This window comes from Muntiacus reevesi, chromosome 3 (genome assembly GCF_963930625.1).
Source record: "Muntiacus reevesi chromosome 3, mMunRee1.1, whole genome shotgun sequence".
Taxonomy (NCBI): Eukaryota; Metazoa; Chordata; class Mammalia; order Artiodactyla; family Cervidae; genus Muntiacus; species Muntiacus reevesi.
This window is the reverse complement of record NC_089251.1, coordinates 150,719,273-150,744,367: the sequence shown is the minus strand read 5'-3', so window position 1 is coordinate 150,744,367 and position 25,095 is coordinate 150,719,273. Positions and strand designations below refer to the sequence as shown.

Genomic DNA, 25,095 nt, shown 5'->3' with positions numbered 1-25,095 from the left:
GACTTTCCCGGGTACCATTTTGGTTCTAACGTATGCATCCTCACCACCTTTATCTGTGTAGCTTGGCAAGCAGCACTTCACACAATGTCTTAAGAGAAATCCTTAGTAAATACTGTATTTAAAAAGAAAACCAATATGTTCTTTCATGAGATAAAAGTGGATCTTCTGCATAAACATACAAAACGCAGAGACTTAAGTTTAATTGGGGATGAAACTTCAGAGCACACATTCAGCTGTACCATATGTAAAATGTTATATATATTCTACAAATGAATGTTAGACGAAAAAGGGAGACCAGAAATATTTCTAAAATTTGATTGCTATTTGCTGTATTAAATAACTGTAAGGTTATTTTTTCAGCAGCCTGTTAAGTAACTCAAATATTTGTTAAAAGCCCCATAAAAAGTCCCATCTTAGACTCACCAGTTGTTATTTCACACAATATGAGCTGCTAAAATTTCTGGCTAACGTCTGGTTAGTGAAGAGACTAACACTTTTTAAAATGGTCAAGCTTCAGGATGCAAAAACGTCAGGATACAGCTGACTTCACAGGGTCGCCAGTGCCTTTCTGAGAATATCGTTAGCGTAAGGCTGGCTTGAGAGCCAAGTGATCTTGGAAGCTTCTGGAGAACAGACAGTTTGTAGGTCACTTTATACAGTTATGATCAGTGTAGGGAGGTCCTGACCACTGATTCAGACAAAGAATTCTGTGGATAGGCTCTGAACCCTCAAAGACCTTGTGTGTGTGTGCTAAGTCGCTTCAGTGGTATCTGATACTTTGCGACCCTATGGACTGTAGCCTGCTGGGTTCCTATGTCCATGGGATTCTCCAGGAAAGAATACTGGAGGGGGTTGCCATGCCCTCCTCCAGAGCATTTTCCCAGCCCAAGGATCAAACCCAGATGTCCTGCATTGCAGGTAAATTCTTCACCATTTGAGCTACCAGGGAAGCCCCCCGGGTACGTCTTCTGCATTGACAGGTGGGTTCTTGACCACTGAGCCGCCTAGGAAGCCCCTCAAAGACCTCTGAATGACCCGAATCAGCTGGGGAAGAGTCCCTGTAGAGTAACCCCACATTTTTTAAAAGGTCACCAGGGTCATCCTACTCAAGTCCACCATTCCCGAAACACAAAGTCTTTCTCAGAAGGACAGAATTGGCCTGGGGTTGCCCATAGCACCATATTCTCTAAGGAGTGCTCCCTGGAAGAAGTTCACCAATGTCCAAAAAAAAACCTGTGGCCTAGATAACGTGTAATGAAAACAGACCAGGACTGTTTACTGTCTCATAACCGGCAGCAGAGGGAGGCAGTCTAACACATTAGAAAAGACTGAAAAACTCAACCAAGAGGACCTATGTTAAGAACACTGCATGGAAGACAGTAAGATCTTTCATCTAAAAGCCTGTGGGAGAAGGGAAAGATTGAGCAAAGAACTAGACAGGCACTTCAGAGAAACTGCTATAATCTCATTAGCCTCACGGATCCCATCTCTGGCAAGTCCTACTATGGAATCATTATTAATACAGCACTTGCATTTTACTGTCGATTTAATAATGCTACATGTTTTCACTTGGTTTTATTTGGTAACTTTGAGAAAAAATACAATTTGAATATTTTCTTAACCTTATTGTTGGGCTTGCCTCTGACTCAAAGACAAAGGAATGATATTCTTCAGCTGTTAAAGGGATTTTTTACTTCTCAAGAAGGGATTTCTTTGCAGTAAACAAGTACATGTACAGAAATGGCTGTCATGAAGTCTGACAGAGCTAAATTATTCATGCAAAACACTCCTTTGAAAAAACAGCATCCACCAGAAGATTAAGCCACAGCGATGAAAGATGTCACTGTTAACCCTTTCTACAAGAGACACTACACAAGTCAGTCTCCATTAATAAATACAATAAACTACCAGTTATTTGTACTCTGATTATACAGTTCACTTTATCCATACCTTGACTTCCTCTTTTATGTTTTACATATTTTATTGCTCATAAATATGTATAACACCTAATAGGCTAAAGAAGGACTCATAGTCACAAAGGAACGACAGGTTAAATATCTTTAACTTCTTACTTGGAGAAGAGGTTTAAGATTTTCATCAAAAAACAGTTTTTGTTTTATCTGTAGAGTTCAATTATTTGTGTCCCTACTTATTCACAGATAATCAACAGCAGAATATTTGCAGATAGATATTCTACAGAGCTTAAATGTTCTCCATAAATACTGTCATCCACTGTCAATATGCTACACCAGATGAATTATTTAGAATTACCATTATAAAATTGCTTTCATCTTCTATACTTTCTAGGCATTTCTGTATATCATCTGCAAATATACCTGATCACACAGTAGGAAATAAAACAGATTTTTAGATAGCCAGCCTCCGTGTGTACTGAGGTGGATACTGGAAAACGTTGTATATAAAGAAAAAGCATCTGGCTATGCCCCAAAACTTTATTTTCTGCTTTTCAGGAAAATGTCTTGGGATGTTCAGCTCTCATCTGGTCGTTCTCGAACGGTGGGTTAATTAACATCCCCTCTGAGGTCAAAATCAATATGTGTCTGTCGTGTTTAGAAAAATATTGATCACTCGAAAGCTCAGAGCAGTTCTTCTAAAATAAGAAAACTGTGGTATGGGCAAACTAAGTTTTCTGGGCCATGGACGTTTGCCAAGTGTTCCTTATCTGTAAAGGAAGGGTCCATTTCTGTTCCTGCAGCCCACCCTGCCCCCCTCCGCGCCACCCACCCACAACCCTGAAGCACAGGTAGTTCCACTGAAATATTTTCAGAAGAAAGACAGATAAGGGGGGTGAGGAGTTTATCACAGGCTGTGGTACTAAGTATTTTTAAATACTTAGATTTTAAAACCCCGAGGGTTCCAACCAAAATATATCTATTGGTCAAATCTGAACTATTTATAGCCTCTGAGATTTGCCAGAGAACCGAAGCAAAAAGGTAGTCATGGTAAGTAACTTCATATGGGGAGGGGAAGGAAGATGCTAGACCAGAAATGGATACTACAGTGACCTTGGGCCAGAAATGAGCTAACACATGAGCTTCCATCATACATGGTAATCATGCATCCATGGATGTGTGTTTTCAAGATCAGCCTCCTAACTTTCAGTATTAAAAATGTCAATTTTCATGAATAACATTTTCTGCAGTGAAGAAAAAGTGAATCTATCAATAATTTAAGTTTCAGAAGTACTATACCAATGGAAAAAATGAAAACATCTTATGGTGACAGACATCTGTTAGAATTTATCTTACATGTGCTGCAGTACAGTTGTCTGTTTCAAAAGTCCATTTCAAATACTGATCTCCTTAGAGAAATCAGTGGTCATGTATGGGTATGAGAATTGAACTATAAAGAAGGCTGAGTGCTGAAGAATTGATGCTTTTGAACTGTGGTGTTGGAGAAGACTCTTGAGAGTCCCTTGGACTGCAAGGAGATCCAACCAGTCCATCATAAAGGAGATGAGTCCTGGGTGTTCATTGGAAGGACTGATGCTGAAGCCGCAACTCCAATATTTTGGCACTTGATATGAAGAACTTACTCATTTGAAAAGATCCTGATGCTGGGAAAGATTTAAGGTGGGAAGACAAGGGGACGACAGAGGATGAGATGGTTGGAGATGGCATCACTGACTCAACAGAGAAGAGTCTGAGTAAACTCCAGGAGTTGTTGATGAACAGGGAGGCCTGGCATGCTGCAGTCCATGGGGTTGCAAAGTATCGGACATGACTGAGCAACTGAACTGAACTGACGGGACTAGATGCCATGATCTTAGTTTTTTGAGTGCTGAGTTTCAAGCCAGCTTTTTCCTCTCTCCTGTTTCACCTTCTTTCATCAAAAGGTTCTTCAGTTTTTCTTCACTTCCTGCCATAAGAATGGTGTTATCTGCATATTTGAGGATGTTCATATTTCTCCCAGCAATCTAAATTCCAGCTTGTTACTCATCCAGCTCAGTATTTTGAATGATGTACTCTGCATATAAGTTAAATAAGCAAGGTGACAATATATAGCTTTGTCATAATCCTTTCCCAATTTTGAACCAGTCCATTTTTCTATGTCTGGTTTTAACTGTTGCTTCTTTACCTGCATACATGTTTCCTAGGAGACAGGTAAGGTGGTCTGGTATTCCCATCTTTTTAATAATTTTCCACAGTTTCTCATGATCCACATAGTCAAAGGTTTTAGTGTAGTCAGTGAAGCAGAAATAGATGTTTTTCTAGAACTTCCTTGCTTTGTCCATGATCTAATGAATGTTGGCAAGCTGATCTCTGGTTCCTCTGTCTTTTTGAAACCCAGGTTGTACATCTGGAAGTTCTCAGTTCATGCATTGCTGAAGCCTAGCTTGAAGGATTTTGAGCATAACCTTGCTAGCATGTGAAATGAGTGCAATTGTATGGTACTTCAAACATTCTTTGGCATGGCCCTTATTTGGGATTGGAATGAAAACATCTTTTCCAGTCCTGTGGCTACTGCTGAATTTTCCAAATTTGTTAACATACTGAGTGCAGCACTTTAACAGCATCATCTTTTAGGATTTGAAATAGCTCAACTGGAATTCCATCATCTCCACTAGCTTTGTTTGCAGTAACGCTTCCTAAGGCCCATTTGTCTTCACACTCCAGGATGTCCAGCTTTAGGTGCGTGACCACACTGTCGTGGTTATCTGGGTCATTAGGACCTTTTTTGTATATTCTTGCAACCTCTTCTTCTTTTCTGCCTTTTAGGTTCTTGCTGTTTCTGTCCTTTATTGTACCCATCTCTGCATGAAATGTTCCCTTGGTATTTCCAATTTTCTTGAAGAGATCACTAGTCTTTCCCATTCTTCTGTTTTCCTTTATTTATTTGCATTGTTCATTTAAGAAGGCTTTCATGTCTCTCCTTGATATTCTCTAGAACTCTGCAGTCAGATGGGTTATCTTTCCCTTTCTCCCTTGCCTTTTGCTTTTCTTCCTTCCTCAGCTATTTGTAAAGCATCCTTAGACAACCACTTTGCCTTTTTCCATTTCTTTTTCTTTGGGATGGTTTTGGCCACTGCCACCTGTACTATGTTACACACATGCATCCGTGGTTCTCTGGGCACTCTGTCTACTGGATCTAATCCCTTGAATCTGTTTGTCAGCTCCACTATATGATCATAAGGGATTTGATTTAGGTCATACCTGAGTAGCCTCGTGGTTTTCCCTACTTTCTGCAATTTAAGGCTGAATTTTGCAATAAGGAGCTTAAGATTGGAGGTACAGTCAGATCCAGGTCTTGTTTTTGCTGACTGTATAGAGCTTCTCCAACTTCAGCTGCAAAGAACACAAATATCTGATTTCAGTATTGACCATCTGGTGATATCCATGTATAGAGTTTCTCTTGGATGATTGGAAAAGGGTGTTTGCTATGATCAGCATGTTTTCTTGACAAAACTCTGTTAGCCTTTGCCCTGGTTCATTTTGTACTCCAAGCCCAAACTTGCCTGTTTTTCCAGGTATCTCCTAACTTTTGCACTCCAATCCCTTATGATGAAAAGGACATCTTTCTTTGGTGTTAGTTCTAGAAGGTCTTGTAGGTCTTCATAGAACTGGTCAACTTCAACTTCTTTGGCATCAGTGGTTGGGGCACAGACTTGAATTACTGTGATGTTGAATATTTTGATTTGGAAACGAACTGAGATCATGCTGCTGTTTTTGAAGTTGCACCCAAGTACTGCATTTTGAATTCTTTTGTTGACCATGAGGGTTACTCCATTTCTTCTAAGGGATTCTTGCCCACAGTAGTAGATATAATGGTCATCTGATTAAATTTGCCCGTTCCCATCCACTTTAGTTCACTGATTCCTAAGCTGCTGATGTTCACTTTTGCCATCTCTTGCTTGACTATGCCCAATTTACCTTGATACATGGATCTAACATTCCAGATTCCTGTGCAATACTGTTCTTCACAGCATCAGACTTTACTTTCACTACCAGACACATCCCCAAATGAGCACCATTTCTGCTTTGTCCCCAGCCACTTCATTCTTTACTGAGCTCTTAGTAATTGCCGTCTGCTCTTCTCCAGGAGCATATTGGACATCTTCTGACCTGGAGGCGGGGGGGCTCATCTTCCAGTGTTGTATCTTTTTGTCTTTTCATCCTGTCCATGGGGTTCTCATGGCAAGAACACTGGAGTGGGTTGCTGTTTCCTCCTCCACTGGACCACGTTTGGTCAGAGCTCTTCACTGTGACCCGTGCATCTTTGGTGGCCCTGCATGGCATGGCTCATAGCTTCACTTCACAAGCCCTTTTGCCACAACAAGGCTGTGATCCGTGAAGGGGGTTCTTGGCCTTTTAAAACTGCCAATCATTTTTTTTTTTTTAAATCATTGGCTTTCAAACTTCTTTTGACAGTGACATCTGTATGAAATCCATTATACTGAAACTCATTTTACACATATACAGGTGTGTATTTTTTATGTGTGAAGATTTTCAGTTTGTATAAACTGGTGTTCTATGAGAAACATTTCCCTTTAGTGTTTAAACTCTATTTTTTTCCTATTCTTTTTTTAATTGCTAGTTTCAACTAAATTAATCTTATAAACCACAAATGAATTCCAACTCACAAGCTGAAAAGTAGCGCTTTAGTTGTATGATAAATATACAACAATCAGAATATCTTATTAATCAGAAAATAAACAACAAAATATTGTCTTCTCCATTTTCCAATATTTATATGTATTTCTCCATAGAAACAGGATATCTCTTGGGTTTTTTAATCCTTTGTCTCTAAATTTTTCCTTTCTCTAAATGAGGTAAGCACAAATTGTTTTCAATTATCAAATCTCTATAGTGGGATTACCACATTGCATTACAGTTTTTCTTAAGTAACAGTCTTTTTATCACCAGAAAACTTCCTAGAAGAAATAATTTCTGAATATATACTAATAATTTAATTTTACCTTGGTAAGAAATATGCTTGAATCCAGAAATATTACAAAAAAATACTTTGCATATCCTATTTAAGAATCTATGGAAAGAAACAACTGTTCCTAAGTTTGACTTGCACACTTTCAAACTGAACATAGTGTTTAAAGATATCCTTACCTGACAAAGTAAAGCTAACAAGCTTCCGAGAATGCTGATTTCCTGAAGCCCCTCCTTCCATGCCTTCTGCCCCCATCTGCAGAGAAAAAACACATATCTGAAGTTTCAAAGGAATATAATACCTTCCTAGGGAACCACATATGTTTGCAAATATGATGGTTTTTGTATCAAACATGTGTTGTAGTACATGACTTCATTTGCTACAAAACTTGGAATCGACACACAGAAGCGGATTCTCAAAAGATGACAGAAAAGGTCATACCTAAATTTAACCTTTGCCCAAAATATAACCAACATGAACTTTTAAATTCCCTGGGATAGGAATCAACCTACTTTATGTCTTTTTATTTCTTTGATAAGAATATAGTTGATATGTAGTAAATGTACTTATAGTATTAAAACATGCCCTTAAGTTAAAAATCAAACATCAAATTTCTTCCAATTAGGAAAGCCTAGGATAAACTAAACATGTGATTTATATTAAATTCATTCATATATAGATAGAATTATCTCCTGTTAAATATTTGTGAGTGACCATGTGGATGTCCCCTCGCCCTCATAGGCTTCTATTTTATTGTGCTGCTGGCATATGACACATGCTATTACAATTAGCAACAATAAGAACTTGCAATCCTATTGTATTATTATCGCATTGTAAAGCTTTTCCTAAAAGCTTCTGAGTAAGTTATATCTCACTCATTTATAGACCATGGAGCAGATTAAGTCTTTCTTTCAATTAATGTATAATTAGTGCTCAACTCGTGGTTAAAAAAAACAAAGGAAAAAATTTTTTAGGAAAAAACGTTTTTGTGGTTCGTTAAAATAGAAGTCTGCAATACTGTAAGAAACAGAACTGAAGGCAGAATATATTTTGAATAGTTAAGAAGTAGAAACCACGTTTTAATTCTGAAGGTTAGATTAAACCCTTCCATCTTATCTTTATGGCACTCCCCACCTCCTTTAAAAATCGTACATTACCAAGAAATAAAACTTTCACTAATCTAAGCAAAGTTGAGGAACTTGAAACTAAATTCCATTCAAATAATGAAAAATAAATTTCTACTTTCTGAGTGTTTTATGTACTTAGTCACTCAGTCTGGTCCAACTTCTTATGACCCCATAGACTGCAGCCCGCCAGGCTCCTCTGTCCATGGGATATCCCAAGCAAGAATACTGGAGTGGGCTGCCATTCCCTTCTCCAGGGGATCTTCCCGACCCAGGGATCAAACCCGGGTCTCCTGCACTACAGGAAGATTCTTTACCGTCTGAGCCACCAGGGGAGCTTCAAATATAATTAAAAACTCTCCACCCTGCTGGGTAATTCTAGCCAGGCAGTTTCACCTCCGACTTTCTTTCTCTTTTGGGGGCTGTGGTGGGCCTCCCTTGTGGCCACAGGCTTGTCCTGTTGGGAAACACAGGCTCTTGAGCTCATGGGCTCAGGAGTTGTGACTCGTGGGATCTTAGTTCCCCAACCAGACACTGAACCTGCATCCTCTCCATTGGAAGGCAGATTCTCAAACCCTGGACCACCAGGGAAGCCCCTCCCGACTAGTTTCTGTACCTTAGTCAAGACTCCCCTGTATGACACTTAACTACTTCCTGATTGCGTCACATGTCATTGGTAACAGACTAGAGTACCACCCAGACATCTTTACTTCGTTCCATCCAATTGCAAATAGTCCTGAAAGAAGTAACTGAGAAACTCTACAGGGGAGGAAACGAGCTGCCATCCTAATCATAGGGTCTCCTTTATCACATATCCTTTTGCAATGAACCAAGAATGTTTTAAAAAATTGTGTCTTCTCCGTCATGTGTACTTTGACATCATTTTCACTCATCGGAGTACACAGTGATGTCTGTCACCTGCAACAGGAAATCCTTCACTTCAGGAACAGATAAAGGCGACCATCACTCGCTACCACGCATTGCTTCAACAGAATTAACAGTGTTGCTTATGAGCTTTCCTGGATTAAATCTACAAAGGGAGTTTATTTAACATCCTCTCTCTAAACAGAGTGCAGATGTGCTTATTATTACTGATGTCACTATATCTGGTGGTCAGCTTTGGTCTTTCCTGGCTTTATTGTCATGAATGATAAAGTTGGATTCTCTGAATATTAGCTCATATGAGCATTCACCAGAGTCTTGGTAAAGGACACTGTTTACCTATGAATTATGTGAGAATTATTTCATATTAGTCTTTTGCCAGATAGAGAACATATTTAAAAGGAGAATTTGAGGGCATTTTCCTTAGTTTCGATAACATCTTACAACATTTTGAGTAGGCTTTGAATGAGGAGACTATGAATCTTTCCAGAGTCCCATTGATCTCACTTGGCATGAAAAGACATCATGTCTTCAGAGGGGGCGCATCCCCCTGGGCAGTGTGGTCCACTTGAGGGAAGCCCATGATCTGTGAGATGCCCGGCACAGGAGGCACGCGTGTTGCTGGGTCTGTCTCAGCTGCAGTCCGTACTACCTTGCTATTCACGACCTTGTAGTCCAGCAGTGCGGGGACAGTGAAGGCAGGGAGAAGCAGACAGTGATGCTGTCTGGCCAGTTTGGTGCTGTCTTTGCTCTATTTAACCTGGGAATGATGAGTCAGACGGGTATAACACAATATAATAAACCACAGATACTTGCTGAGAGCCAATCAAGCTCCCAATTTTAGCACCACCAAGAATTAAAATGTGGTTTCTATTGCCCAACTATTCTTTGCATCTTATTGTGGAATCACCACACTGAAAGGGGTTTGTGAATATCAATGTTGTCAGTCAATCACAATACCGACACACAGGTCATACACCTAGGTGACCATCATGCTGTCATAGAGACCCAGTGCTCAGCCCACAATGAAATGCCCATTGACACAGCCTCTCAGTAATGGATACAGACCCAACATCTCAAGCGTGGTCAGAAATCTATTGACCATCAATTCCATTAGTCAGTCTTCGAACCAAAATGTTCTATTATGGTTGTGAGTGTTGTATCTGTGAAGCTTTTAAGCTGGTCTAAAATCTGTCTGAGGCAAATTAATTATCTCCAACTGTCCACAGGCTTTGACAGAATAATCTCAATGCAAAATCAATGAAATGAGATCAATGCTCACCAGGCTGTAAGCTCTCCCTGCCATCAGTGATATCTGATCATGGAAATTGCTCAAGTCTAAGAAAATCTGAATCCAGAAAGTCATGTTTGGAAGCTGTTATTTAATTTCACACACAGTTAAGCTTTCAAAAGTTTTATTATAAACAGCCCCACTTTTCCAGTTTTGTGATTTTTTTTTAGAATATTAATTATAGCTTGTTCCCGTGCACATGACTACAGATTTTCTAGTCAACAATTGTTATTCTCTCTGTGAACCTTCAAAGTCTCATATAGTAAGTGTGGGTTATTTTTAATGTTCTATACTTTGGTCACTTCAATAGAAACTCAAATATAATTCAAATGTGAGCAGAGGACTTAGATACTGAAAATTATACACATATTGTTCCCTCTATCTCAAATGCTCTTCCCTCCCCCTTTTCATCTAAGCAACTTCTATGCATCCTTCAGATTGCCCTGTAAACATGCCTTCTTCAGGGAAACCTTCCAAGACCTTCCAGATCAGGATGAATCTTGCTAGTATATGCTCTCATAGCGTCATTTTACTGTTACTCGTAGTAATTATCACTCATATAAATACAATTTAACTGATGTGTCTCTCAAGCCCTACCAAACAAGAAAGCTGTGTTTTTGCTTATCATTTCACTCTTAGTGGTGAGTATAAGCCTGACATTTAGAGCCACCCAGTGAATATCTGTTTGATGAATTAATGAAAGGGAAAGATTGCTTGATATAGCTTTGGTGGGTCAGATAATTTCAAAATGCCATCTGCAGAAATTACTTTCTGAATTTCAGGGAGTAAACCTGTCTACTTACCTATTTCCAAAAACACATACATCTGTAAATGTGTACACACACACATATAATATTATGACGATCTTATACTATGGGAATTGATATTTTTCTTCTGAATTTTCTTGACCTGATTTTTATTAATGACTTATAAGAACTGCAATAATTTACATATCTTGGACTCTCAGAATCTCCCCAAACTATCTAAGTCCATGTCTGCTCAGTCGCTTCAGTCATGTCCAATTCTTTGTGACCCTAAGGATTGTAGCCTGCCAAGCTCCTCTGTCCAAGGGATTCTCTAGGCAAGAATAATGGAATGGGTTGTCATTTCCTCCCCCAGGTGATCTTCCAGACCCAGGGATCAAATCCATGTCTCTTATGTCTCCTATAATGGCAGGCGGGTTCCTTACTACTAGTACCACCTGGGACAGCTATCTAAAACCAACCATCCATATACAATGGAATGCATTTTGTGAAACTGTTAGATTCTAAAGTTAGTTGGTGAAGTGAAAAATCACAAAATTGTGAAAAGTAATTCTTAAAAAAGTACCATACTGGAAATGGACATACTCTCCTTCAAAAGTCCAACACAATCAGTTTCCTCCAAAGCTAAACTAGACATCTGCTTCCTTAATTGAGGACCTGGTAATGAGGTTGGCTTCTGCTGAGTAGCCATACCAAAAATGTGTGTGCTATCTGTAGGCACTAGAGCTCAACTCAGCATCAAGAGGGATTCAGCACTAAGAACTTCCAAAGGAGTAGCACATTCACAATCATATCTCACACTCTCTTTGGGTGAAAGCTTGCTAAGTGGACTGGAAGGTAGACTCACTCACTATTTAAATTGCTTTTTTTCCCCCTTTCTTTTAGCCACTGAGTTCATGTAAACTAAATTCACAAAAGGTGCAATGCCACCATTTCCTACCAACCAGCCACCCCAGCAGAGTTTAAAAAACTTTCCATGATGGCCACTCACTAATTTCTTTCATGAGAAGATTCCCTAGAGAGTTGACTAAACACAGAATTATTAATCAAGCCATGTTTTCCCACTGATTTGTGTTATGGATTTAGTTAAGCCATCCTGTAAGTTATTTCCTTTCCCAAAACGGCACGCACGCTGTTATGTGTTTCCTTTCTCATTGTTTCCCATAACCTTGCCAGAGCTGCAGAGGCAAAAATAGAAACCAAGGCCTCTGGAACTGAGGCTGGAGGGAGTGGGCAGAGGGGCACTCACCATCACAGCAGGGTTCTTCACCGTGATGCACGGGGTCGTGGCGCGCAGGGCTCCACTGATGCCGTGGTAGTATTTGAAACAGATCTTTATCTCGGCTGCAAGTTGATTGGAGAAAAACAATAATTTAAACATAAAAACAAGTCCTTGGGTCCTCACCTGAAGAAATCCAACAGGCTGCTTCTAGGTAAATCACACTCAGGACTCTGAATGACCCCTCCTTTTCCAGTCAGAGACAATAGATTATACCGAGGCTTGTTGGATTTTATAGGCTTCTCTGAAATTTTCTAAGAACAGCTCAAATATATTAGAAAAACAGTGCATAAAAACAACATGCCAAATACAGTGTAGAGAGGAGCTCCTGATGGACAAAACAGAGGTTGGACCTCTGCGTCCATTATTATTTACCCCTCACATCAGGAGGCAGAAATTTCTGTCCCCAGAGTACAGATCAGGTAACTCAAACCAGGGCTCTGCAACAGCCTAGAGGTGTGGGATGGGGAGGGAGGTGGGAGAGAGGCTCAGGAGGGAGGGGGCATAGGTGTATCTATGGCTGATTCATGTGGATGTTTGGCATAAATCAACACAATACAGAAAAGCAATTATCATTCAATTAAAAATAGATTAATTTTTTAAAACAGTGTTGAGGTTTGCTAATGGTCAAAGAGAAAATGATAGAGACAGGATTCAAACCCCATCTGTTCCATTACAAAGCCTTCACTCCTATCCTCTGCAACAAAGACAGACAGCAGCCGTCAGTGGAGACAGACAGGAGCAGACAAAGAAGTATGAGGGAAACCTGCTGGTGACTCTGCAGTGAGAAAGTCTGAAACCTGGATTAGTTCAACCTTCTGGGACTTCCCTGGTGGTCCAGTGGTTACGACTGTGTACTCCCAAGGCAAGGGTCCTGGGTTCTATCCCTGGTCAGGGAACACGATCCCACATGCCACAACTAAGTCCCGGCACATTTCAGTTCAGTCACTCAGCCGTGTCCAACTCTTTGTGACGCCATGGACTGCAGCACACCCGGCTTCCCTGTCCATCACCAACTCCCAGAGCTTACTCAAACTCATGTCCATTGAGTCACTGATGCCATCCAACCATCTCTCTGCCGTCCCCTTCTCCTCCTGCCTTCAATCGTTCCCAGCATCAGGGTCTTTTCCAATGAGGCAGTTCTTCACATCAGGTGGTCAAAGTATTAGAATTTCAGCTTCAGCATCAGTCCTTCCAATGAATATTCAGGACTGAGCTCCTTTAGGATGGACTGGTTAGATCTCCTTGCAGTCCAAGAGACTCTCAAGAGTCTTCTCCAACACCACAGTTCAAAAGCATCAATTCTCTAGCACTTAGCTTTCTTTATGGTCCAACTCTCACATCCATATATGACTACTGGAAAAACCCTAGCTTTCACCAGATGGATCTTTGTTGGCAAAGAAATGTCTCTGCTTTTTAATATGCTGTCTAGGTGGGTCATAGCTTTTCTTCCAAGCAGCAAGCATCTTTTAATTTCATGGCGGCAGTCACCAACTGCAGTGATTTTGGAGCCCCCCAAAGTGAGGTCTGTCCTGTTTCCATTGTTTCCCCATCTATTTGCTGTGAAGTGATGGAACCAGATGCCATGATCTTAGTTTTCTGAATGTTGAGTTTTAAGTCAACTTTTTCACTGTCCTCTTTCACTTTCATCAAGAGGCTCTTTAGTTCTTCTTTGCTTTCTGCCATAAGGGTGGTGTCATCTGCATATCTGAGCTTATTGATATTTCTCCTGGCAATCTTAATTCCAGCTTGTGCTTCATCCAGCCCGGCATTTCTCATGATATACTCTGCATATAAGTTAAATAAGCAGGGTGACAATATACAGACTTGACGTACTCCTTTCTCTATTTGGAACCAGTCGTTGTCCCATGTCTGGTTCTAACTGTTGCTTCTTGACCTGCATACAGATTTCTCAGGAGGCAGGTCTGGTATTTTCATCTCTTGAAGAATTTTCCACAGTTTGTTGTGATCCACACAGTCAAAGGTTTGGCATAGTCAGTAAAGCAGAAGTAGATGTTTTCCTGGAACTCTCTTGCTTTTTCTACAATCCAACGGATGTTGGCAATTTGATCTCTGATTCCTCTGCCTTTTCTAAATCTAGCTTGAACATCTGGAAGTTCTCGGTTCATTTATTGCTGAAGCCTCGCTTGGTGAATTTTGAGCATTATTTTGCTAGTGTGTGTGAGATAAGTGCAATGGTGTGGTAGTTTGAACATTCTTTGGCATTGCTTTTCTTTGGGACTGGAATGAAAACTGATCTTTTCCAGTCCTGTGGCCACTGCTGTGTTTTCCAAATTTGATGGCATATTGAGCACAGCAGCATCATCTTTTATGATTTGAAATAGCTCAACTGGAATTTCATCACTTCCACCAGCCAACCAAAAAAACCATCTTTTCCCCAAGTGAGTTCAATGCAGTCACTAGACAAGGATCAGACTGAGGAACCAGCAGTAAATATACATCTATATCTCCAGAGGTATGTATGTGTATGTATATATACGTTAGATATAACTACAGATATATACATATATATGTGCATGTATATACATATATGTATTTTTATATTATATAATTTGAACTTGATAACAAGACTACAAATGCCAATTATTGTTTTTGGAAACTAAGTACAATTACCAGGAAACCAATGTATGTCAAGGAGTAAAGCCGAGAGTCAGTGAAATTTTCTGTATACAGAGCATGTGATACACTGAAGTTCAACTGTGAGCTGTCTTTTTCCCAAGGTTTTGTCTAACAGAGGCGACAGTGCTGACAGGCGGAGCCCAGAGGAGAGTCCTACCCCACCCGAGTGGGATTCCTCTCTCAGCTGAGTCCCCCAGATTATTAAACAGGGGCTGCTCAGTGTGATTCCCCAAGGAAGTTAATCTTGCACTGACTTTCCTAATTGCACCAAATGTCCTCGTACAGGGTATTTGGTTTGCTTGTTTTAAGAAAAAGATACAATAATTAAAGAAAAATCCTATTTTAGGTCTATATAGGAATACTATATATAAAAATCAAATACTATATGTCCCATCAGTTAAAAAAACACTAAATCTCAAAAAAAAGAAAGGTTTATCATGGGGTAAAATATAGACTGTTTCCATTATGTGCGCTAATCACAAAGAAGTAATTCAGAACGCAGCTGGCATTATCAAGCGAAAGCTTTTAACCATGCCCAGCACTATGTGAGACGGTGTGAAGGAATCAGAGAAAGGAGTCTGGTCTAGAGGGTGTTTTATGGTGCAGCTGTTGAGATGACAAAATCCAGAAGACAACCACTGAGAAGGCAGAGCGCTGGGGTACAAGGGTGCAGGTGGTGGAGAAGATCCGTGAGGGCGTGGTGGGGTCAGAAAGGCCTCACAGAAGAAACAGAATCAAACCTTCAGCTGGGAAAAACGAGGTGAGAAAGAGAGAGTGCAGAGCAGCAAGAGCAGGGATTCACGGATGACATGCTGACTGGAAGGCCAGCGAGACGACCTCGGCAGGAATTCCCCGGGAACCCTAAAGGACTTGACCAGGCACGAACACTGGGTTTTGATGATTACAGAAACAGTAATAATCGTGTCCAGTTCAGTTTAGTCACTCAGTCATGTTCAAATCTTTGCGACCCCATGGACTGCAGCTTGCCAGGCTTCCCTGTCCATCGCCAACTCCCGGAGCTTGCTCAAACTCATGACCGTAGATTCAGGGATGCCATCCAATCATCACATCCTCTGTCGTCCCCTTCTCCTCCTGCCCTCAATCTTTCCCAGCATCAGGGTCTTTTCTAAGAAGTCAGCTGTTCTCATCAGGTGGCCAAAATATAGGAGCTTCAGTTTCAGCATCAGTCCTTGCAATGAATATTCAGGACTGATTTCCTTTAGGACAGACTGGTTGGATTTCCTTGCAGTCCAAGGGACTCTCAAGAGTCTTCTCCAACATCACAGTTCAGCAAATCACCGTCCCACTTGTTTTCTCCAAGAATGACAGCATGTATTCTACAAGAACAAAGCTAAGTCATACACACAAGGCCTGTCAAAGTGAAACAAGCTCGACAAAAGGTGGGAATTCTGTGGGCATGAGCTCATTAGTATCACGTTCTACATGCTGGGAAACAGCAGCATGTGAATATGCCTGCAGCAGTGCCTCATAGATCCAATCAATAGCCAGTGAGTGAGCAGCTCGTTTTTCAATAAAGAAAAGTGCATTTTTATAAGATATCTTCCCCCTTCCTCTCAAGTTAGGACACCACCTCCTCTTTTGTAAAGTTTTAATAGTCAGCTAGGTAACAGAGCTCCAGAAAAACATCTATTTCTGCTTTATTGGCTACGCCAAAGCATTTGACTGTGTGGATCACAACAAACTGTTGAAAACTCTTCAAGAGATGGAAATACCAGACCACCTGACCTGCCTCCTGGAAATCTGTATGCAGGTCAAGAAGCAACAGTTAGAACCACACATGGAACAACAGACTGGTTCCAAATTGGGAAAGCAGTACGTCAAGGCTGTATATTGTCACCCTGCTCATTTAACTTATATGCAGAGTATATCATGAGAAACGCTGGGCTAGATGAAACACAAGTTGAAATCAAAATTGCCAGGAGAACTATCAATAACCTCAGATATGCAGATGACACCACCCTTATGGCAGAAAGCAAAGAAGAACTAAAGAGCCTCTTGATGAAAGTGAAAGAGGACAGTGAAAAAGTTGGCTTAAAGCTCAACATTCAGAAAACTAAGATCATGGCATCTGGTCCCATCACTTCATAGCAAATAGATGGGGGAACAATGGAAACAGGACAGACCTCACTTTGGGGGGCTCCAAAATCACTGCAGTTGGTGACTGCCGCCATGAAATTAAAAGATGCTTGCTGCTTGGAAGAAAAGGTATGACCCACCTAGACAGCATATTAAAAAGCAGAGACACTTCTTTGCCAACAAAGATCCATCTGGTGAAAGCTAGGGTTTTTCCAGTAGTCATGTATGGATGTGAGAGTTGAACCATAGAGAAAGCTGAGTGCTAAAGAATTGATGCTTTTGAACTGTGGTGTTGGAGAAGACTCTTGAGAGTCTCTTGGACTGCAAGGAGATCCAACAAGTCCATCCTAAAGGAAATCAGTGCTGAATACTCACTGAAAGGACTGATGCTGAAGCTGAAACTCCAACACTTTGGCCACCTGATGTGAAGAACTGACTCATTGGAAAAGACCCTAAATGCTGGGAAAGATTGAAGGTGGCAGGAGAAGGGAACAACAGAGAATGAGATGGTTGGATGGCATCACTGACTCAATGGACACGAGTTTGAGTAAGCTCTGGGAGTTGGTGATGGACAGGGAGGTCTGGTGTACTGCAGTCCATGGGGCCGCAAAGAGTCAGACACGACTGAGCTATTGAATCAAACTAAGGTAAGAGACTAGGAAACTAACAGACAAAAAAAGTAGCTGCTTATTTTTATCTGTAGAAAGTTGATAACCAAACCAGCTTTGCTAGCTACTTGTTTTAAGTGCTATTTTATTCCTCACTAAAACAACAAGCTCCAACCCCTGAGATAAATTAGAATCCCTGAAACTATAAGATAAACTCATTCTGAACTGTGTACAACAGATTTTGTGGACACAGTCACCAAAAACCACAGAACTGCTTTAAGATTCGGTGTAAAGACATGGGGACTTAAACAGATCACTAGTTACAAAACCAAATGCAAAAGCTGATTACCAGGGAGAAAAACCCAGTACCAGACAGAACTAGCTGTTTGCACCTGGACTGAAACTAACCACCTCCTTCAGCAGGACAGCAGTGAAGCTTTCTGCCCCTAAAATACAGGAACGTTTCACGCTGAGTGGGAGGTTTCACCTTCACATGTTAGGTAGTGTTTGAGGAGGTCATTCAAGATTACAAAAAATGATGTAACTAAACAACATCCCCTCTTGAGGAAGTGAGAGCAGCATTTTGATAAATGTCTCCGAACATTTTGGTTATGAGAAGAGGTAACTGGGGAGAAAACTCAAGAGGGTGGATGAGAGAAGCTGGTGTTCATGTTTCTATTTTAGCTACTATTTTTAATCTCCAACTGCAAGAGGAAACAGAAAGTTACTCCCGAGAAACAGAGGCAAGAACAGGTGAAAGCAAATCCAGGCACAATGACAGAGCCACTGGTCACGGGGCCAGCCCAGCTCACAGGCAGTAGAGCTGCAGGATGGGAACTAAGGAGCATTCTACCTGAGAAGGGTTTCTCCATGGCCTGATGTGGCAGCTTCATCGCCCCTGCACGCTAAGTTACCTCCTTCATGTCTGACTCTCTGCGAACCCATGGACTGTGGCCTGCCAGGCTCCTCTGTACATGGGATTCTCCAGGCAAGAATATTGGAGCGGGTTACCATGTCTTCCTCCAGGGGATCCTCCTGACCTGAGGATCGAACCCTCATCTCTTGTGTCTCCTGCATTGCGTGTGGATTCTTTACCACTAGTGCCATCATCTGGGAAGCCCAACATCACCCCTACTTGCCTCAAACTCTGGAGAGGGAAATACACACATATCTATGTATACATATTTTACGTGGTTCCTTTGGATTATAAAAAGCAAAAATATTTTCTTCCCCAAAATCGCGTCATTAAACATGTTGTCTCAGAGACAGTAAGGCAGGAGAAGATTGAGGCCTCCCACTTTAACCTGTAAGGACCTACAGTCAGGGGCGCCAGCTTTCACCTCAGAGAAAAGTGGCATTTTCCTCTCTCTCACGTCGCCTCTGAACAGCTGAAGCCAGTCATGGATCATGGAAACATATTTTGGCCCCTTTTAAAAATCTTCTGGACATGTTTATTTGTAAAGTTGTGAAAATAAGGTTTAGCAACCTCTAAGTGCTGATAAGACAAAGAAGCCCTCTTATTTTCAAAATTTTAATTTACCAGCTTCCATAAATACAAATGAAGATGTCCCTCAGAGCAAGGACATCTCAACTCCATGTCCACCACAGACGGAAGGGTGATCACTGTCCAAAGACGACACTATGTACTTGTTGGGAGTGATTGGGAAAGCAGAAAGAACTTAAACCTGTTCCCAAGTAAAGGAGTTTGTATAATCGTGTCATGATGACATTGCATTTTAAAGCAATCATTCTACCATTTGTTTAAAGAAAGAATATACTTCTGAGTTTATATATAAATGAAGCATTTTTAGAAAGATCAGATAAAACTGGTAAAAGTGGTTGTCTTTGGGAAGGGGAAATTGGTGACTGGGGCATGAAGTTGGGGAGCTATTACTTTCATTTTTTGTATGTATACTCTTTTCATCTGTTATCTGTTCAAAATTTATTTTTTAAAAGAAATCTCAACTCAGCTACATTAACTCTAGGCATTAGTGTAAGATTCCACTTCAAGCCCTCTTTGAAAAAAAGGTTCTACAGGCCACTTTCTGCAAGAAATGGTTTTGCTTCAAAGACTAGGATCTTTGAAACATCATCTACCACATTAAATATCTTCAAGATTCCCTTAGGCAGTAATTAATAGCTTGCTCCTTTTTAGAAAACCTGGGAAAAAAAATAGAAAACCTGGATTTCTCTCAAGTTTTAGAAGTTGACTATTTCAAACCATAAATGTCCTTCATTTAGCCATTTCTAGCTCATTAAAATAGAATAATTTTTAAAAATCAAGCTAATTGCAATAAATTTTAAAAAAAGATTTTAACCACTGCCTTTGTGCTTTTAATAAATTCTTTAATATTATGATTCCTATTGATAGGCTCTTTTATTCAGAGGTCACAAGTTGAAAAAGAGTAAACACATTCCAATTCTCATGCTTTTGATGAAATTCACCCTTAGTTCCAGTGACATGCTCACTTGGCTAGATGTTACCGCATCATCGTCTCTTTAATGAGAGCAAATGCAGCCAGAAGGCTCCCCTTGTGGCTCAGCAGCAAAGAGTTCTAGGTGTGGAAGATGTCCTGGAAAAGGAAATGAAGACCCACTCCACTACTCCTGCCTGGGAAATCCTGTGGACAGAGGAGCCTGGCAGGTTACAGTCCATGCGGTCACAAAACAGTCAGACTGGACTTAGTGACTGAGCAACAACATGCAGCCTGGAAGAACCAGAGCCTCCCCTGCTTAAGCTCGGAAAAACAATCTTGACTATCAAAGACAGACTGCATCAGTGAAATGTGGCCCATCCTAACAGGGCGAGAGGAGTCACTGGAGCCAAAACATAAAGCATGCTCATAGAGCGTGAAAAGAGCCAAGTCCCTCCAAGGGGCAGAAAGGCACTTCTGATGGGGGCTGGACAGGGCTGAGCAATGGAGAAAGCTAGAGCAGGGGCTCTGACAACACAAATAAAAGCTGAGGCTCTCCCCCCACCCATTAAAAAATCACCCACAAAGGTTCTGCTTCAAACTTGAGTGCCAATCAGAGGTGAGGCTGTCACCTACACAAGCCACATGCATCCATAATGCACAGCTTCCGAATCCTATCTACTTCCCAGGGCTGAGGCAGATAAGATATGTGAAAACACTAGGTAACTTATACACATAGCAAAGTTCTGTTATCACCATTAAGGATCACAAGGCAGTTCAGTTCAGTACAGAGCAATGAAGTTGCAGTTTCTAAACTCATACTGATTCAGGATTTAGTGAGTTCTTGAATGGTGCCTGGCACAAGGTTGGACTTAACCAAATACTTCATGATGGCCGGGAACAAACATGAATAAATAAATGGAAGGGATGAAGGAAGGACAAAAAGCAGGTCTGAATGAATGAATGACCAAAGTCTATGAAAGACTACATAGAATAAAATAGATGTTCTAACATGCCAAGACAATTTTTGAAACCTCTTAGATGTCAAAACTCAAGAATATACACTGCACAGGTGATCTATTCATTTTCCATGAGCATAACCTCATTTGAGGAATTTTGACAGTCTTGTGACAAGTGAGTGCACATGAAGCTGATCCTCCTCTCCAACATTTAGGAAGGACATTTACCTAAAATTAAACCTGTCTTTGTCCTTCAAATTCATCCCAGTGGGCCCTGTAATAATATAAGTCTGAGTCACCTGCCTCCTCTGGAGGTTTATCCAGATAAACAAAAGCCATCTTTACTTTCAGAAACAGCCTAAATAGTGCTCAAATCCAGGTTTGCCCACAAACTTAAGTCAATTTTCAGAGAATTTTACTTTACTTGGACTTCTGATTAGCTAAAGATAAATGTTCTCTCTGAAGATGAAAGCAAAAGTTTTTAACGTCATAAATTTTCAAGATCAGAGGCTGAAAACGTAGACGTGGTTAACCCATTCCCCAATCCCAATTTTTTTTAGGTTTCACACCATTATCTCCAGAATCAAGCAAAAAACTTCATTATGCTGGGAAGTCCCCTTAGATCTGCTCTAACCAGACATGGAATTTAAAAAAAAAAAAAATGATGTCTAAAAGACATCGACTACACTTCTAAGCACTGATATAAATACCACCTGAGGTTTTTACACTGAATGGATTTCAAAGGGATAGAAACGTGTCCTGGGGGAGACCCCATTCTGATGAATGAAGATAAGTTTATTCTAAAGCCAAATCTTTCTGTACTTCCTATTCACTTTCACTTTAACTTATACAGCTTTACTCAGTCCTTAAAAAGGTATTACTGAATATTTCTAGTTTCACAATCATGCTGCACAATACCCTCACTGTGTGAAGAATTAAGGTGGAAATGCTAAAGTAGAGGAGAAAACCAAAAGCATTCCCAATTCCTAACTTCAACGTCAAGCCCACTTCTGCTAAACATTAACAGTGAGATGTAAAGAAATATATTTGTCAAGACAGAGATGCTCACTATATCCTAATCAGCCAGGACATTACAAATCTTTAATTCACACTTCATGGAGAAAGAAAGAAAATCAATCATGGCAAGTGGGATACTCTGTAAATGGGTTTTTTTTAATTCATAATGTTCCAAATTACAGCAGCATGTGGTACTGACCTCACCCAGGTGTTCACTGAGCCCCATAATGTGAATCTGCACACTCCATCAAAAGGCAATCATTCCTAGAAGTCTTCAGCAGTTTAGAGCAAACAGGAAGGTTTTACCTGAAGTTCAACTGGCAATATTTCTCAGCTGGATCAGCCTCTTAAACCCAGGGATCTTTCCAAAGGAGGAATCACATTGAAAGTAAACCCAACTACTTCCCATTCCATTTTTTACCAGGTTCTTTTGTCACTTATGCTTCTCATTACTTAGACACAGCAGTTAGACCAGGGTCGGAAAGTAAAGATGAGAAACAGGCAATAAAAAAAATCGCCCATAATCTCACCTCCCAGATACAACCATTGTTCACATTTTGGCGAATCTCCGAGACTTTTTCGTACATGTGTGTTAGCTAGGAGAGGATGAGATGGTTGGATGGCATCACCAATGCAATGGACATAAGTTTGAGTAGGCTCCGGGAGTTGGTTATAGACAAGGAAGACTGGCGTGCTGCAGTCCATGGAGTCGCAAAGAGTTGGACACGACTGAGCAACTGAACTAATGCTTTATATCTCTGCTTCCTGCTCCCCGCACTTACTGTTACATGATGAGCATTTTCTCTTAACAACCACATTAGATGTAAGGTTTAAAGACAAACCAGAAATTGAACTCTGACAAAAAAGACACTCCTTAGAGGGCACAAGTGGGATTAGAGAAAGCTACGAAAGGCTGCCCGGCCAGTAAAACGGTCAAATTATCTGATGTCTTTAACGGCAATTCAAAAACAATAGCTGCTAATATTTTAAATGACTTTTTATATTACAGAAGTTTTACATGCTTCAAAAAAGATATGCTAAAAAAAAAAAAAAAGATATGCTTACAGCAGGTTTCCATTTTTAATCAAACTGAGATCCAACTAGTCCATCCTAAAGGAAATCAGTCCTGAATATTCATTGGAAGGACTGATGCTGAAGCTGAAAATCCAATACTTTGGCCACCTGATTCGAAGAACTGACTCATTTCAAAAGACCCTGATGCCAGGGAAGATTGAAGGCAGGAGGAGAAGAGGACGACAGAGGGGCATGGTTGGTTGGTTGGCATCACTGACTCTATGGACATGAGTTTGGGTAAGCTCTGGGAGTTGGTAATGGACAGGGAAGCCTGGCATGCTGAGGTCCATGGGGTCGCAGAGTCAGACATGACTGAGTGACTTAACTGAACTGAGCTACCATTCTTGAGTATCAGTATCTCTGGTACCAGTATATTCTCTCTCTTTCTTATATTAAATTCCTTGCATACAGAAAACTTAATTCTTACTATGGAGTTAAACAGCTCAGAAACATTTTAAAGAGCTCAGTTTTCTGTATATTGCAGAAAAATAAATTCTGTAAATGTAGAAGTTAACCTGGACAGACCAGTAAATCATTTGTATGTATACATGTGTGTGTATACATACATACATATATATATATATGTATATATATATATATATAAAACTATATAGAAGTACAGCATATAGGCATGTGTGTTTATAAATAAATATAACATCAAATAAACTGGGTAATGGTTATTTGCAGCCAATCCTGATCCCTAGTAAATGACCTCTACGGTAAAGTGCCCCAGATTATCTCATCTACACTTGGAGAGACCAAGAGCCAAAAGCAAAACTTATTCTTCTGCTGGGAAAAATAATAGTGAAGTATCCCAGAAGCAAAAAGTTCTTAAATTAACTGAAATCTTGAACAATACTTTCTGCCCTTTGAAATTAATACAGTAGTAATTATAAATTAAGAACAAGGGTATATAAAATACGCAACATATTAAAATAACCACAGAATTTATATACCATTCATTCATCAGATATATGTTATACACACACACCTAGAGACATACAAACACTTTTTTCAAACCATACTAACATTCTCTAATGAACATTTCCCAAAAGAATATATTTTACAGTTTGGGGTGACATGGCATACATTGATAAATAAGAATCAAAAACTTTTACAATAAAACTCATAAAAGACTTCATAGATTTTTGCATATTTCTACAATGTTCAAATACAAACTTATGTTGACACTTAGGTACTTACGTTCCATGAAATAGGGCCCAGGCTCAATTCTCCACACAATTTGTCCTTTTTGTGTTCCAGTCACACCCCTGTTTTTAGAATCCCAGAAGTTGGCTGGAGAATTCTCATCTGGAAAAACCAAATAAACACTTTTTAAGCTTATAATTATAACCTCATTGTCTTTCCTTAGCTCAAAGCCATAGTATGAGTTCTAAAATAAATGGAAAAAAATAAAGAGGGAAATATTAATGAACATTATTGTTAATGACGGTTGGTTATTTAAGATGGCAGAGTAGAAGGACATGAGCTTACCTTCTCCTCTGAGAACTCCAAAATTACAACTCACTGCTGAACAATCGTCAACAGGAGAATGTTGGATCCCAACAAATAAATATACCCACATCCAAGGGCAAAGGAGAAGCCCAAGCAAAATGGTAGGAGGGGAGAAACTGCATTTAGAATCAAACCCCATACCCAACAGAAACACTCAGAGAGCTCAAACTAAAATCTTGTGCACACCAGGAGACTCCACAGAGACTGAGCCAGACCTGACTTTGAGGGTCTGAGTGTCTCCTGTGGAGCTATGGGTCAGCAGTGCCTTACAGGGGACTGGAATGCAAAAGTAGGAAATCAAGAGATACCTGGAGTAACAGGCAAATCTGGCCTTGGAGTACAGAATGAAGCAGGGCAAAGGCTAACAGAGTTTTGCCAAGAGAAGGCACAGGTCTTAACAAACACCCTCTTCCAATAACACAAAACAAGACTCTACACATGGACATTACCAGATGGTCAATACCAAAATCAGACTGATTATATCTTTTGGAGGCAAAGATAGAGAAGCTCTATACAGTCAGCAAAAAC

General features: G+C 40.3%; 1 protein-coding gene across 4 annotated transcripts in view; it reads right to left on the bottom strand.

The window, feature by feature from the left end:
- HECW2 (HECT, C2 and WW domain containing E3 ubiquitin protein ligase 2) overlaps nucleotides 1-25,095 on the bottom strand; it is a 415,968-nt gene that overhangs the window by 135,131 nt on the left and 255,742 nt on the right. For all 4 annotated transcript variants that reach the window (XM_065930916.1, XM_065930917.1, XM_065930915.1 and 1 more), the window contains 3 exons: nucleotides 24,256-24,363; nucleotides 12,214-12,308; nucleotides 7,083-7,158 (listed from right to left, as the gene is read on the bottom strand). In XM_065930916.1, coding sequence (XP_065786988.1) covers nucleotides 7,083-7,158; nucleotides 12,214-12,308; nucleotides 24,256-24,363 — 279 coding nt within the window. The remainder of the gene's footprint in view (nucleotides 1-7,082; nucleotides 7,159-12,213; nucleotides 12,309-24,255; nucleotides 24,364-25,095) is intronic.